We start from the raw sequence: 17,314 nt of genomic DNA, 5'->3' as shown, positions 1-17,314 counted from the left end.
GCTGTTAATGATAGCTTCAGGTCTTCCCAGTAACAGGGTAGATCTAAAGATAAGACAAATGATCCGCAGGATTATTATCGTTAGTGAAAGGTACGCAAAATGCACTTTCACTAATGACATATAGATCCGATGTGTTGAAATCGTGCAATCGTCCCTAGAATCCTGCTGGTATGTACCCAGCATTAGACGCCTTCCTGGTTGCTGCAGCATTTGCATACTTGTTGCACAGCCGCTGTGTACTTAATCGGAGCTGCAACGGCATCTGCGCACATTTCTGAGTCAGGCCAACTGTCCATGCATTCTCCGAGTGATTTACACTAGTGGTTCTCAACTCCAATTCTCATGTACCCGCAACAGGTCATTGTTATTGGATTGCCATCTATGGAAACAGGTGTGATAATTACCGACCCAGCAAAATAGATTACCTCACCTGTGCATGATTACAGAAATCCAGAAAACATGACCTGTTGTTGGTACTTGAGGACTGGAATTGATTTACGCCATTTGTTGACACAGTTTCTCAAACTCTTTTGATAAAATTTTATTTTCTTGACTTTAACAATGAACTTGTTGCACTCCTGTGGCACACCATTAATTCGTACTCTAGACTTCAGTTTCCCAAACGCTGCCATTACAAAATATGACGTTTTGGGAATAGCCGAGAGCATAAAGAATCTTCCATCTACAGCATAGTTTCCCAAAACAATTACAGTCAAGATTTTAAGGATTGCCATGCTTCAGACCAGATGGTTAAATTAAAATTTACGGAGGTACTAATTAAGCCACCAGTGCTTAAGCATAGATATCCTTAAAACCTACACTGTAATGCTGAAGTTAGGGAAACTATGCTCTGGAAGATTCTATATTCTCTCAACTATTGCCAGAAAGTAATTTTAAGGATTTTTCAGCGTGAGTAAATAAATATAGACCAGTTAACTGGCTTCATAAAGAACATTAATGCATCGGAGAAAAGTAAACGCCCACAGAATCTATTTTGTAAATATCTCTCCTATCAGTATGCTCTACAGAGTCTCTAGTACGGTATATACAGTAGTATATAGCTCTTACCTCTGCTGAGCTACTGCAATTTTTAAAGGGTTGGTCATAGTGAGTCCACGGTCTAAGACTGACTGACCATTTCTGCTGCACCTGGCTACCTCTACAAATATTATTTTAACCATCATTGATTTCTGTCCCTATGACTGAATGGTACTTTTAACAATTTCATATCAACAGGCAATTCAAACTTTTACATAAGAGTCCGTGCCAGTTCTACAGCTGGATAGATATGAAATAGGGTTCTATGAACCATGATTTGCCTTGATCCCAACTTATTCTTCATATTGCATAGATGTACAATAATAGGCATCATTTTTTTTTACATAGACTTGTTCCCCGCCATTTTTTCTTGTTTTATGACGATATCACACATTGCCTACCTCTGCTTTATTTCCCTTATACTTGAATACGGCGAGTCTTTCAACAAATATTGGACACAGAACATCCTTTACTTTCCATTTGGAAACGGCAAAGTTAAGTATTTATTCATTTTAGCACTCTCACCTTTACCATCACTGCTTGAGCGATAGCGCCATCTAGCCCACACCACCACCACTCTCTTTGTTCCCCGCCTCCCCCTACATATATGTGCACTTACTACTCTCCCCACAACCCTTCGTGGTGACATTGGGACAAGTGACATAGGGTGGATTGTATCAAGCCTTGGAGAGAGATAAAGCGGAGCAATTGCCCAAAGCAACCAATGATCTTCTAACTGTCATTTCAACGACTGTGCTAGAAAAATGATATATCTCTTCAAGGTTTGATACGTCTCCCTTATAAGCAAGATAATGTGTATATTCATTCATTTTGCGGCCTGATGATCGTTGCCAAAAGTGCCTATACTGAGATATTTTTTATTAAAAAAGTTAAAACATAGCCCTTTTACTTCACAACAGATGTCCCGTACTTATTTTTAATATAATCTCCACCGCTAGAAAAACAACAATTTAGGCAGAAGATCCCTCTTGGAATTTGCTCTGAGACTAGGGTTGGTGTTTGCAAGACTCATGGGAAGACGCAATAAGAAAGGAGGTGAACAGGAGAAAACACAAGGACACATTCAGCAGGTTTTCAAGCACAAAATGTTTATTCTGTATTATACAATATTTATGCATTGGTGCCACTGACTGTGTCAGCATACAGGAGGGGAGGGCAGTTTATACAATCAGCCAAGAGCGACTTGGAAGGTAAGATTCAGTGCAAGCAAAGGGAGAGAGAGTGCAGTATGTACTTCCCATGTTTGCTCATGAAGCACAGACATGAATCTAAAAACAAATTCAAGATGTAGTAGAGAACAGAAATCTCTTCCCATCTTAAAGTCCTCGCCCTGCAGAATGGTCAATATAAAATTCAATTCCAACAGAATTGATGAGTTACAGTCAGGGATTACCAACAATATGGAGACATTTACAATGGCTGAAAGACTCCAAGATATACATTTCACAGCTTGGCAGAATGAGGCCTCCATGCCTTTAGCAGGGATTCCACACGTCATGAGAGAGAAGTGTAATTCTGCATAACGGCTGACTACCTGTCCCGGGATCGAAAGATTCAGACAATTGAGGTGGTCAAGAACTAGCAAGCAATATGAAGTCTACCACGGTTAACCAGAAGGGAACTGTACACAGATGAAGCCTGTTGTGTGGTACAGAAGTGACTTGACCAACGCAATCCAGACGGACACTAGCCCTGTTCTATCTGTAAACAGAATAGGGAATACATCTTCTCAACTGCCCTGAGCAAGCTGCTCGTAGATGCTAACATACGTGAGCTGCTCTTAGTCTGTCAATTCAGTACAGCAACTGTAGAGGATCTGTCCACTGAAGTATTGCTGCTGCCAGACACGTTATGAACCCGAAACACAATCCTCAATTGCGACAAACCATAAGACATTTAGACTATATAAAAACAAAAATATCCCAGAGATTTTTCTCTAATTGATTCGATTCTTCATTGTGACACAGGGTATCCGCAGTTATTCAGCAATCTGAAACAGGCTACTGAAAGGGAAGTATTGTGAAAGGGGAGTGTGAAAGTGATTTACAATGGCAACATAATAATTGTATTCATCTTCCTTCCCAGCAACAAACTCTATTTGCCCAGCAAACAGGAAAGAAGAGAACCGTGACAGCCCCATAAATACAACAAAAGGGATTTAAAAGCTTCAGCTTGGGTGTGCAGTAATACTGAGAAGATGTGCCTGTGTAAAAATGAATAAAGTGCAAATTAATCATAGTACAAAGTATATCACACATATCCTGAAGGTCTCCTTCTACAGATCGTTAACAATTAATTTGCGGTAACGTTTGTGCAAGTCTCACCTAGACATTCAATTAAGAAGACACAACAGTATCTGTGGCAGCCCCTCTATAAATGTGCTGTTTAAAGTGTACCTGTCCCTTACATTTACAGTAAAAGTAAACTTTTGTTACTGATCCAGACCACTAATCACAAGAATGACGTCTAGGAAGTGGTAGTATTGAGGCATATTGTATAAAGACAATCATTTCCATTAGCTTAATAGGATGCACTCTCTTGATAACTGGTTCAGCCCCAAAAAGTTGTTGTTTCAACTGGGTGTAGGGAACGGATACACTTAAGTGCATATTTTGTAAGGGTTCCTAGCTACTACTGTAATCATCTACATTTTATTCCAGATTAATGTGAGTCACTAAAGAATAAAAAAAAAAAAGCAACATTTAGAAACCTGAAGAAAACCCAACTTTTTGTTTCTCTGAGCCATCTACTCCTATTACGAACAAAAAGTTACAGAAAAGGGAAATATGATGTGAAAACACAACTGGACAAAATTCACCAAATATGCAGAAAAACCTGAAGATAAAAAATGATCCAATTACTACAATAACAGAACCACTCAGAAGCGGAATAGAAAGCTGGGCTTTGCTCAATACTAACCTAAAGTGGTAAATCGACCATATAAAACTTGTAGAAGTGATTTGCCATAAACCTCAAACCTGCTTCAAAAATAACCAAAATAATAAATTTCAAGAACAAGCAGCAGAATATAAATACAAAACTCAAAAGGTATTAGTTGCATCTTTCCAACAACTATACACCTTAATCTGCATCTGGAGACAAATTTTATTTTATACATATCAGGATGTTTATTGTATTGTAGATTAAAAAAAAAAAAAGTCAGTTTGTATCAAAGGTTTTTAAATGCAAGAAAAAAAAGAAAAAGAAAAAAGCAACTTATTTTCTGGACTTTGGGGAGGGGTCCTTCTGTATAAATAAGAACACACAGAAGAACAAAAACTATTAAAAAATCAATTATATAATGTTATGCTTTATATATAAAGGAAATAGAAAAACTAAACAGAAAAATAAATATAAGAACGGTGCGGCTAAAAATAAAAAGGAAAATGTTTTGTTCTTCGTGTGACAGATTTTTCCAGGTAAACTGGAAATTAATGTCTCAAGGCACTAAACCTCCATTATTTTGTTAAGTTCAAGTAACTTTACATTTTCGAATGTGCAAAATGATAAAACAGAGGAATGCAACACAAGCAGTAGGGATGGCGAACTATGCGCAAGACTTTCACAGAGATTTTGGAATGCAGAGTACGGCAGCGTGCAGATGTGGGAGGCTCGGGCCCAGACTCTGGCAGTAAAACCATACTCCTTATCCATCTTACAGTGCTGGAGAGAACTGCTACTTATCATACAACTCTTACCCAGCACTGCTGGGATGTAAAATAAAATCACGAAGCATGGACAGGCTTAAACTCTAAAAATATGGACTTTCAGACAGAGAAAAGGCATGAAAGCTACGTTATCCTCATATTGGAGCCAGACTGCTTCATAGTTGGGAGCTGCACAGACATGGGGAACAGATGCATGCTTGCAGAGTGGGCAATCAGCTGATTTCCTGACATTGCAGGCACTGTTGCTCCGGACCACTGTGCGCCATACAGGGGTGCTGGGAAAACGCCTGCAGACTGACAAAGGGGCATCATGTAAGGTGGTAATATACCAGACTGCGTTGACCCAGAAAGGGCTGCTGGGATAGAGGACGCCATCAGTCCCACGGGGGCGGAACACGACAAAGGAGTGCTGAAGCTCTTTGTTGTATCAGATCCTTGACTAGCCTAGGGAGAAATGTAAACATTTGGCTTAGTAGAGTTACACTTGGAGTAGGTACAGGTGGATACATTTAAATCATCACATCTTTGTAGGTACAGTAGTAAGTAATTTTCTTATATACAAAAATAGAAATGACTCTGCACTAGATCAGAAGAAATATAGTACAAATTTTTGTTCAAATACTAAAAGCTGTTATGCCAATAATTATATACTGTACAGTTTTTGGTTGGTGGTGCTCCCAGATATACACGGTAATTAAACTTCAACCTTGTATTTGCGAGAGAGTAAAGGGCAAAAAAAATAAAAAAGACAAAAATCTTTATCTGGGGCACACTTTAAGAAAACATTTGAAAAATATTTAAACAAAACTTTTAATACATCACACCTCTAAAAAAACACTCAAGGTATAGGTTAGTACATTTATACCATATCAAATTCGAAGAAAGAAAGGTTTCTTTAGAATGTAAGTATATTCAATTTGGCAAATATAATTTTCTTATATTTGCATATATACCGGGTATTTATTCCCAGCACAACAACAGTTTGGCGAAGTTTCAAAAATGATCTTATGTGATCTCTGTTTGTTTTATCTTATACATGTAAAAGGTATGGATTCCCTTGGATCACAACACATCACTCTGATAAGTTTGATACATTCAGTGAAAAGGTCAGCAGCCAATAATTTGTTCCGTGAAACTGGTGAAAGATACTTAAAAAGAATGAAAATAACAATATACACAATTATATAGCAAGAAGTTTCAAAGTAGCTTAGTTTGTTCTTGTCTGGCAGATACATATAGGAGGACGTCCTGCAATGAGAGCATCTCAAAGTGGCTGTGCTGTGACAGGGATTATTAACCTAACTTGTTCCAAGAACCTCATCTGTTCTCTTATTCCAGGGCTCTCCTTAAAAACAATGTTTCTGATGATTATATGGTATACATGTGGTGCCAGTAGCAAAGTTACTTACCACTATCAGGTCTCCGGGGGTGGCTGCTGGCTTGTGCTCTAGGTCCAGCTGCTGCTGGTAATGCTTCAGTTGATTCAACGAAGGCTTGAATTGGACCGCTCCCACAGTTTTACTCGCCCACTCATCCACGAGCTTGTGAAGGTCGTCGGTAAACGTTCCCTTTTTATTGTTGCTATTATTAGACTGGGCTTGGATTTGTGTCGCAATCAGTGGGGGCATAGGAGATGAATCAGGGCCTACTGCAAGGCTACTTGTTGAGGATCCTACATAAATACAGACAAATCTCAGTCATTACAACTTTTTTTTTTTTTAACAGTACTGGCTTGTGAGTCATGGAGTTTCCATTCAGTTATCTGTATTCTCATTCCGATATAGATGCAGATTTACTGCATTCAATAAGTGCTGTAACCCATGGCAATAAGATTCTGCCATTTTATAACGCCTGAATATTACTATAATTTACAGAAGTATTGCACTAATTTACAGAAATGCACCCATTGTATCAACACAATACGCATATACATTGTGTCTCAAAGGAGGATCAGACACCCTTTCTGACAAGCTGTCATTGAAGTGGACCTGTTATCCATACACTGAAGGCAGCCATTTTATGCATCCAGGAATTTGCTGGGAAACTATGACCTCATGAATCACTGTCTGAGTGACATTCATGAGTCCTACAGTAATTTATATTTATGAGGTACTGGTTTATATGAAATTGAACATTTGCAGATGACAGGACTAGACACAAAGAAGACTGAAGACTTAGGGGGATATTCATTTAGCCGTGGTAATTTACAGCAACTAATATACCAGTCTGGGGCTATACAATTAGCCCCAATGCCGGCATTCATCTGGGATTTTTTTTTTTAAGATGTCTGAGGCAGACGAAAAAATGTCCCATTTTCGCAATCGCTAAAGCACGTCTGGGAATTTATCCCAGATTCTATGTGTTTTTGACTAAAATCTGGTAATGTTTTTTGCACAAAAATAGGGAACAATTGAATTCCCTTGAGAAAAAAAAATTGCAAAAAAACGTTGGGATTGGGGTTGTTACTGACAAATGTAACTAGCTCTTGAAGATAAATCTGCAACTTAAAAACTGCTGCATCTTATGAGAATTTTTCAAGATAGCTAATCATTCTCTGGAGAAAGTTTTGTGCATATAAAATATTCAATATTTTGCACAAAACTCTACTGAAGCTGGAACTATTTTACAGATAAAAGCCATTTACAAAAAGAACCTTTTACAAACATGTTGAAAGGTGCATAATAATCATTGTAACTTTTTTTACGAGTAGTTTTATGAACTGCAGCAATATTCAGAAGAACTATTACGTTATAGCTTAGGCATATGGTACTTTTTGCCTCGTACCTCAGCAATGTTTCTAGTTAATGAATAGGTTAAATATTGGTTCAAGCCACAAATCAGCTGCCTCCAAATATGAATGATAGGCCCACTTTAAGGGTACTTTAGTTTCCCTGGAATTTTTCTGTTTTTGTAGTAAGTGTTGAAATCATCTACACTTTATTAGAAAGATCTACATGTAGCCGCCATTTTGCTTGAAAATAGAGACAACAGTGACACATACTCTAGGAGAAGTGGTATAATACACTTTAAGAAATGGGACGGTAACATAAGATAAGCCCCTAAGAAAATGGCTGCTCCATCTAGTATACAGAGAAAAGAAAAAAAAAAAGATACAAGTTATTGAAATAGTGTGTTTTTGAGAAACATGCTGACATCATTCTTATTTTGATACGTTAATGCCTGTAATTTAACCATAAATGAGGCAATAGTTGTTTTAAGGAACAAATATAAAGGTCTTTTACTTGCACCATTTCTAAACCATAATGAATTTTCATTTGTATAAAACTAAAATAATATATAAACACACACACATGCAAGTAGTATAGCCCTCAGCTCAACCGGAATGAGAATAATCAGAGGTTTAAAAAAAAGATATTCAAGACACTGGTCACAAGACAAGACAGACACACTATGGGGGAAATTCATCAAGCATTCTACAGAGGAAAAGTGGAGGCTCAAGATCAGCGTTTCCCAAATTCCATCCACAGGGAGCCCTAATGCCCCCTACACACTTGGCAATGCGCCGCCGAGCTGGCCGACGGACGACCCTGCGGCATGGGGGAGGTGAAGGGGGGAGTGAAGTTCCTTCACTCCCCCCGTCACCCGGCTCCATAGCACTGCAAGATTGTCCATATTGGCCTGCATGCATAAGCGTCATCGTTGGTGCCTACACACTGAACGATATGAATGAGTTCTCGTTTATATAGTTCAGTGTTATCGGGTAGGGCCCTTAATAGTGCATGTTCTACAGATCTCCTAGTTCAGGCATGTCCAAACTGCGGCCATGCAGCTGTTGTGAAACTACATTTCCCAGCATGCCCTGACAGTTTTGCTGTCAGAGAATGCTAAAGCTGTGTCAGGGCATGCTGGGATTTGTAGTTTCTCTACAGCTGGAGGGCCGCAGTTTGGACATGCCTGTCCTAGCTGGTGCACAGGTGTATTCATTTTAAAAGTTCCACAGGTGGAGCTAATTATTTCACTTGTGATATGGAGGAGATCTTTAAAACATGTACTGTTAGTAGGCTGACCATACTATCCCTTTAAATCGAGACACAGGTTCTGTGGCTGCTTAAAACCAGGTCAAATGCAGGCTTGAAGTCAGGCAGCCACAGAACCTGTATAATTCATGAGCGTCCCGGTTAAAAGGATAGTACGGTAGGCCTAATTGTTAGGTGATCCTGAGGACTGGAGTTAGGAAACAATATTCGTGATAATGATGCTGTAACTAGAATCAGATTGGTTGCTATGGGTAACAAACCCACATGTATCTATAGAAGTTCTGATAAATGGCCCCCTATGTATATTACACAGCATGCAGATAAAATCACACCAATGCTCGCAGAACAGGTGCTGAAGTTATCCGAGAAATGCCTGATGAAATGCCTAACTCACAAAGTTCAGCACAATCTTTCCCCATAGTAAACGAGCAAGCTAGCAACAATTATGAAAAGTTTCCATGCAATGTAGAAAGAGGCAAAGAAACATGGAAAACAAAAAACAGGATAGTTACTACTGCTGTGCTCTTTGCCTAGACAAAGCCGTTTCAGAGTGGACCCTACAAAGCAAAACAGTACAAGACAGAAAGGGTTAGGCATGACTAAATAGACAAGTCAGAGAGACAGATCGATCTAAAGCTTTTGGTTTGATGTGCAAGGAATGGCAGGCTAAAAAGTGGCGGTTCAAGTCAAAACAAAAACAGCGCAATAAACAATGCAATGCCACAAGCAACCCAAAAATGGATAAAACGTGCAGCCAGTAAAGCTCTGCATACAAAGAATGAGCGAGAGAGGACAAGGCTATTCCATTCAGGTAATGTAAGATCGCAACATATGCGCTGAGAAAACTCTGCTCCGGAAGAATCTCTCTCCATAACAGCTTACAGATGGGCCTAAAATTGCTTATTTACAGTAGATTTTACAACTACCTGGTGACAGGAAGAGTACATCTATAACACTAATACCTAGGTCACCAGCTCCTAAAGATCGTCATCAAATGATGGATGGATTTCATTGTGGTGTATGTGTCAGCTAAGCGACAGCTGCACTTGTTTCAATATCATAGTACAACGTGCTAAAACCCTTGGCAACCAAACGGACATCCACTTCATTCATCTTTCTATAATGGCGGATAATTATTTGCTTTATATGGGATACATCACAACACTCCTCTAAATGCAATATTATTAAATAGGCCGCAAAGTATCTCTATAAAAACTTACATTCTCAGTTGTAGCAAAAAAATAAAAAAAATAAGCTACTGTATAGGTACAGTAACAACATATTTGCTACTATGGATCTAGCACAATAGTGTGTGCAGGTATATAACTTGGTCTGGGCACTAAGGGGCTGATTTATTACAGAGCGACATGTCCCAACCAAATGTTTTAGAACATATGTAATGTTTATCAATTTAATACTGCTGGACACTATGGGGGTCATTCCGAGTTGTTCGCTCGCTAGCAGATTTTAGCAGCATTGCACACGCTAGGCCGCCGCCCTCTGGGAGTGTATCTTAGCTTAGCAGAATTGTGAATGAAAGATTAGCAGAATTGCGAATAGAAAATTCTTAGCAGTTTCTGCGTAGCTCGAGACTTACTCCTACACTGCGATCAGCTCAGCCCGCTTCGTTCCTGGTTTGACGGCACAAACACGCCCTGCGTTCGGCCAGCCACTCCCCCATATCTCCAGACACTCCCGCGTTTTATTCTGACACGCCTGCTTTTTACCGCACACTCCCAGAAAACGGTCAGTTTCTGCCCAGAAACACCCACTTCCTGTCAATCACACTCCGATCACTTCAACGATGGAAATTCTTCGTTCGGATGTGAGTAAATCTACTAAGTTTTGTGCAAAAATACTTAGCGCATGCGCGCTGCGTACCATGCGCATTTTTGCCTTAATCGGTCTGTTGCAAAAATCGGCAACGAGCAAACAACTCGGAATGACCCCCTATATGCAGTCCATATAGTGTCCAGCAGATCCTTATTTTGGAGGTCCACTGCAGCTGCATTAATTGAATACCATACTACAGGTGTCTCTAAAACTGCCTAGGGGTACGACACTTAAAATCACTGAAGGGAATTGCAGCCCCTGAGCTCAAGTGACTGGTAACCGAGAACAAAAGTAACGTTTCATAAAATATCTTAACGTCTGTCGCTGTGAGGAAACTAATGCTTGAAAAGCCACGAGCGGTCTGTATTAACTTAAAATTTAGGTTTAGTAGCCTGTTAATATTTCTTTTTAGGACTCATCCTTAACATTGCATAACTCCTCCGGCACCTCTGTAGCAGTTATGGGACAAATGACAAAGCCATCCAATTGGCTGTTGCCATCACTACACACCTCCCTCCTGACATAGGAGCCCATGCACGGTGGGTGTAGCTTACTCAAGAGGAAAGTGCACAGAAAAACAGTATGTTCGCTCATAGGGGCTAATTCAGACCGGATCGCTGCTGTGTGTGTTCGCACAGCAGCAATCAGGTCTGAAGTGCACATGCACCGGCACATGCCAGACAGCCAATGGCTGTCGTAGCCCAGCGATCGCCTCTGCCTGATTGACAGGCAGAGGTGGGCGCTGGGCAGGATGGCGCTGTCCGGGCAATGCAGGCGTGTCTGGACCGTTGAGGGGGGGGGGGGGGTAGCGGTGGCTGTGTAACATCACACGCAGTTGCTGCGACCCGGGCAGCGACGAGTAGCTACCTGCCAGTGCGCAGGAGCTGCGCTGGCTGGGAGCTTATCCTACAGTACAAAAGCATCGCCACTGTGCAATGTTTTTGTACTTCTACGATGGGGCAGGGACTGACATGCGGTGTGGGCTAGCCTTGTGCTGGGCGTCACCCCGCATGTCAGCATCGCTGGATGCAAAAAATGCTCTCTCACAGGCATATATGAGCTAACTCGCTGGCCTGCATATACTTGCCTTTTTAATATTGGCTCCAGTGATTGCTGAATGGTAGATAGACTAGAAGACATGGGAAGCAGGCTGGGATTTCAAAGCATATAGGGTTTATGCAAAGTTAGATATATGGGCATTTTTTTAGCATTATTTTGCATGAATTTGCAAACCTCTGGGGATTGCTCTATCTAGCAGCTACTACATAGGGGTAGAATGGAAAGTACCATTTTCTGCAACCTATGCTTTAATTGAATGTACTGGTACGCAAAGTAGCAGCAAGTGTTAAAACATTCACACACTGAATGTAAGAGATCCTTAATGTGGGTGGTTTCCAATTAATATAGCTGCTTGGATGCAGGTTTTTTTTTTTTTTTTTTTTTAAACATACAACATAACCATTAAACAAGATACACCCACACACAACAGGGCACACTGCTTACATAATGGGATGTCCACAGGTCTCTTAAGGGTTCACTCACTTCCACCCAAATGCAGTGTTGGTAAATAAGCCCTAATGATATGGGTGGGGACACCAAGTAAGCAGTGTTCACTCTCATTCAGGGAATAAGACACCAGGTCCACACTGCCTGCAGATTTATTTGGAATTGGATTCATCATTTCCACCAGCAAAAGACATGGCATTGGCAGAAAGGGAACAGAACTACAAGAGGTCGCCACCGTGATCACTACTATCATCAAAAGATTTAAAATAGTTTATAGAAAACGTATTCTATCTGAAATCGGCGTTTATTGGAACAGGGGACAGCTGGATGACCATCACTCTTTTATTAGGACTCCCCAATTATTTATAATGCTGCTGTTTGCCAGGAATTTTTAGCGAGTGGATAAATAATGTGATGGAAGGGAACACGGGGACTAAAAATAATATCCAGCACTATGAACTTTACTTCTAATGAAGCAGAACTTGCAGTTTAATGATCATCGCTGTTGCATTAAATTTTTTAAATCCTATTTGATGATAAATCAATTTTGTGAGATGAACCAATACTCATCAGGCTGCAACCTATCAGCTCGTTAGGAACACACTAAGCCTGCGTTCGTTCTCATGATTATTAGTTTAGCGCACAATTTGTTATCCCCCAATGTTTTCAGGTGAGGTGTACGTGTACACCGAGTTTCTTATCATGGAATACAGAGGAATTGCTGGACCATTGAGCAACAGGATTTGCACATGGTAAGAGGCAGATACACACATCACTTTTATCCAGCCCTCGTTTAGTGTCTATACCCTTCAGTGACAAGCTAGCACTCGATGAGCATTTTACATGCATCGTCTTCATCATCCAAACATGTTGGAAAGAGGCCATTCGTCTACTGTGGGATGGGATCCCTCTTTCCTTGATCTTGGGGCCGCAGGACATCACAACCATTTTGAAGGGGGAAGGGGGGGGGGGGGGGGGGCAGGGACAGGGGTACTAGAAACTACATCAAATTAAACAACAAAACAAAAAAGTAATAAGAAGGACCTTAAAACACAGGGGTCGGTATCTGGCTGCGCAGAATGCAAGCTTTTGCACATATGCTTTTGAGGTCAGCCAAAAGCTTTGCATACAAAAGCATTGAAATTATAAATGGTGAATAAAAAAACATGGCAGCAACTCTAAGCCACAGAGGGAAGAAAAATAATAAGAAGAAAATGTCAGTTTGGAACAATGATACGCAACCTATGGCACAGAAACAGTAGCCCATGTTTCTCTTCAATTTAATTCACTAATTTTTTTAACGGGGAAGTATCTTTTCTTTTAAAACATTTCTGCTTTAAGATAAATAAAAAAAATAGTAGGTGTCAAAAGTTCCACAAAATACAATCATCATTTAGTTTAATCTGTATTTTGGTGCAGTACCTTTCCATCACCACTAGAAGATGCTTTTCTATGAACAGTGGCAAAAGTTTGCAATGGAAAATGATAACAGGATGGGTTCAAAGTTATAGGGTTGAATAAAAGGTTCAATTATTTTTAATTGTACACAGTTTTGAAAAAAGTACAATCAATTTTCAAGCTGCTTTAAATAATGCTTCCCCGTTTAAAACAAAAGTAGATAGAAAAAAAAAACACCTTATTTTTGGGTCTTCGCTAAAAACTGGTGAACCATTTTTATTCGCATTTTGGAAAACCTACTCTGGACAAAGGTTGGGTACCAAATCCGGAAAAATGGATGAACGGTCGAAAGAATAGATGGCTAGAGAGATGAACAAGGTAAAAGAAAATAGACTGGGAAAGTTGGAGAGATGATATGTTCTGGGGGGGGGGGGTTTAAATACAAAAGAACAAATACAAACAGATAGATAAAGACACAGGTCCACTGAGGAATCGGGTACGAGGTTTGCTACTAGACTTATAGGTCACTCTCTCAGACGTTTGGTGGTAAACCGTCCAGCCTGCAAATGAATATAGAGGGAAGAAAACAGAGAGACACTGGTAAACTATGATTAGCTATGGTCGCTTATCCTACAGTAATCAACGTAGCTGCGTCACCTAAGAGATCCTAAATACTATCTACAAGGGATAGTTGGTCGCACTCTTGCAAAAAGAAGAGAAATTAAAATTCTATATAACTCAGGGACAGTAAATTCAAAAAGGGCATTTTTACTATAGGGAATGTCCTTTTAAACCTGCACTGGCCAACCCGTGCTTATAACAATAGGGTTCCCACCTTAAGGCTCCCTTATTGCGCTTTGGGATACCCCCTAAAAAAATTGAGACTCTACATCTGCAATAAATGTGCATAGCTAAGTAAAGCAGCTGGTTCAAGTAGGCCGCTAACATAAGATCTGATAATCTCAGCATAGTAACGACTGGTATTGTCTCATTAGGTCAACCAAATCGAGCCACAGCAAGATGGCGCCCTATGGTCTGCTGCTCTATGCTATGTACATCCAGGGGTCTATGTGGAGGCCCTGTTTCTGCAGCAACCCTCTTTCAAACAAGCATGGAAATGGTGAATGCATTTGTAAAAGAACATTTTCTACAGTAGTAATGCCGTATAAAATCAAAGGGTTTAAAAACAAAGCCAAAATGTCTGACAGCTCCCCCGTTAAACAATTTATCCTTCCCTAATACAGCAATCCAGTCTGCGGTACTAGCATAAGGTGGCATCAGATTATAAATATATCATTTTCTTTCAATCTTTCTAAGCAGAAACAAAAATGTAGAAAATGACAATGGTGCAGCATAGCAATGACTGTGCAGAAATGTACCTGAATAGATAGAACACACAGAGGATGAAGATGAATGATCATTTTCAGAGTGCCTGGCTTGTATCGAGATACAAAAGCCCTGCAGTACAGCAGCAAAGCCACGTGCAATTGGATGGCAGCACAGTCCCCTGTTGCCTTATTATGCAGTCTCCTACTTCCAGCCTGACATACTGCACTGACAATGATACTAGCTCAGAAGGAAAACACCACAGTGATAGATCACCTTGTCCGCAGTTGCCGTGCACATCAACACCATCCCGGACAACTCCAGAACAGATATTATCTGATGACACAGTGACTTTCACAGAGCAAGGTTGCTGTGTCTGAACTGCTCGACCTGCAGATGCTGTCAGGGTGCAGGAACCTTGAATTCGGGTCTTTGAGTCAGGATGAGATTTAATTGGATCCTTGGCAGGAGATCCATTACACTCTGTAGAAATATTACCTGGAATAGAAGGAAAAATAAATAGAGAATGTGACCTGCAACCTCCGTTTAAAAAAGGGCAAGCAGTTACAATCTAGATTTATCTTCATTTGAAAATACTGCAACATACTTGTTCCATTTTTTAGTTGCTGTACCAAAGGATTGAGCATCTTTCCACTTTTCAGTTTATTTTTACTGATTCTCCGCCGGCGACCACTTGGTGGCGCTGCATGAAGGGATCCCACATTGGTGGGAAGCGGTTTACCCAGCCGAACATAAAGAGCCTCTATCTCCTTCCTCTGCTGTACTTGCAGCTCTGAGATTTCTTTCATATGCCTAATGGGGGGAAAAAAGCTCAACTTGTAAATCAACGTAACAAATATCTAGTCAATATAATGCTAGTAACTGTAGTGAATAGTTGCAGCTGTGCACTATTTACCATGAATAAAAAGCTTTTAGCTTAACCCCTCATTAATAAACCATCTCTGTGCGACTCATTTATCTAATTGTATAGGGGTAGACCTGCTAAACTTCTGTTTCACATTGTCTAATGATGTGCACAAATGTATTTTCCAAGAACCACTGTAGTCCACTGGGTCATGCAACAAAACACATTGGGCTCAATTCAATTAGGAGCGAGGGGGCAACTTGCCATTGCGCTATACATATGCTCCACAGATAATGGACTTCTTGAGGATTAAATAATATTAAAGTGCTTTGTAATATTTAGGCACAAGATAATGGTTAATAATAAAATGATTAATAATAATAATAATAATAATAATAACAACAATATTATCGAATTATTTCGCATGCTACAATATAGGTTTGGCCCACAAATAGCTTCCTCCACTGTGAGTAGGTGACGGGTGCTCTGCAATGAAGCTTAATAACTCAGGATCGGACTATCATGCATTCTAAAAGCAGAGGCTGCAAAATTTGCAGTTCAGCAGATAACTCCCCCTCCCCCCCACAGACGCCGTTCCGCAGTAGCACACAATTAATTTGTCAGCAAATAACATCCAAGTGACCACAGTACTGAAATATTGACTTATAGGCAGCTGCAGTTGATGCCTATATGTAGGCCATTCACATTTGTAGTTGTACACAAGAAAATTAATTGACCCATTTATCGAGGGCTGATCCCATTAACGTGGCAGAAAAAAAATGATGCATTCTCTCTCTCTCCATCACAGATGTTTTTGCCAACTATCGAAGGGGCAGCTTAGCAGCAGTTAGCTAATAAAACCAGGAGAGTCCGTGTTTATTACTGGTTTACACGCAGCGTGTAAGTAATAAGTAAAAACACTAGCCCATTATTTTATGACACTATCTGGTTTACAGTTCATTAAGCGGAGCAGAAAAAGAGGTGATTAGGGACACAGTAAATTGTACCTCATATTTCTATATTTTTTGTGACAAATCCCAAATTTTAAATAAACTGAAGTGCAATTTTGTAAAAGTTAAAACTTATCCAAAAATATTATTGGCCATAGCAGCTCCCAGAGGTAGTTCAAGTAAGTATGGACAGTTGCTGCTGTATGCTGTATACCTTAAAGGGCCCCATACACTGGGATGATAATGCCTGATTTCATCTGATTTCTGGCATTCGGCCCGATATATCAGATGAAATCGGGCATTTTGGAGGGGTTTCCAATCTGATCCGATGTGCGTTCCCGTGAGCATCAGAACGGATCCCTCAGATTGAATGTGCTGCACACTCAATCATGTCCGACCCCGCAGGTAGGGCTGGGATCTCTCAAGATACATCGTATGCAAAAGGACAGCATATGATGTATCTTGGGCGATCCTGCCGCCTGGGAGGCTGCCGGGGTGATTGCCTGCGACATGTCAGACGGACATGTCGCGTAAGTGTATGGGGCCCTTTAGACCAGGTACACACATGAACTACGGCCAACTGTCCCAATGGGCAGGCCGCATTCTCTTTGGTCTGCACCAGCGAGGATTGGCCATACACATATGATGGACAGAACTACATAGCATTCCGTTCTTCTTTTGCACTGCATCAGGTCGGCCTTGCTGCATTAG

General features: G+C 40.4%; 1 protein-coding gene across 1 annotated transcript in view; it reads right to left on the bottom strand.

Moving 5' to 3' along the window:
* Positions 1-2,125: 2,125 nt before the first annotated feature.
* Positions 2,126-17,314, bottom strand: part of WNK2 (WNK lysine deficient protein kinase 2) — a 155,023-nt gene continuing 139,834 nt past the window's right edge. Inside the window, exons 22-27 of the mRNA XM_063941539.1 lie at positions 15,396-15,601; positions 15,065-15,286; positions 13,924-14,022; positions 9,238-9,282; positions 6,137-6,399; positions 2,126-5,171 (exon numbers count right to left, since the gene is read on the bottom strand). Coding sequence (XP_063797609.1) covers positions 4,851-5,171; positions 6,137-6,399; positions 9,238-9,282; positions 13,924-14,022; positions 15,065-15,286; positions 15,396-15,601 — 1,156 coding nt within the window. The 3' untranslated portion in view covers positions 2,126-4,850. The remainder of the gene's footprint in view (positions 5,172-6,136; positions 6,400-9,237; positions 9,283-13,923; positions 14,023-15,064; positions 15,287-15,395; positions 15,602-17,314) is intronic.

The sequence above is a fragment of the Pseudophryne corroboree genome, chromosome 9 (genome assembly GCF_028390025.1).
Source record: "Pseudophryne corroboree isolate aPseCor3 chromosome 9, aPseCor3.hap2, whole genome shotgun sequence".
In the NCBI taxonomy this organism is placed as follows: domain Eukaryota; kingdom Metazoa; phylum Chordata; class Amphibia; order Anura; family Myobatrachidae; genus Pseudophryne; species Pseudophryne corroboree.
The sequence above is the reverse complement of the archived record's forward strand: the minus strand, read 5'-3'. Positions and strand labels throughout refer to the sequence as shown.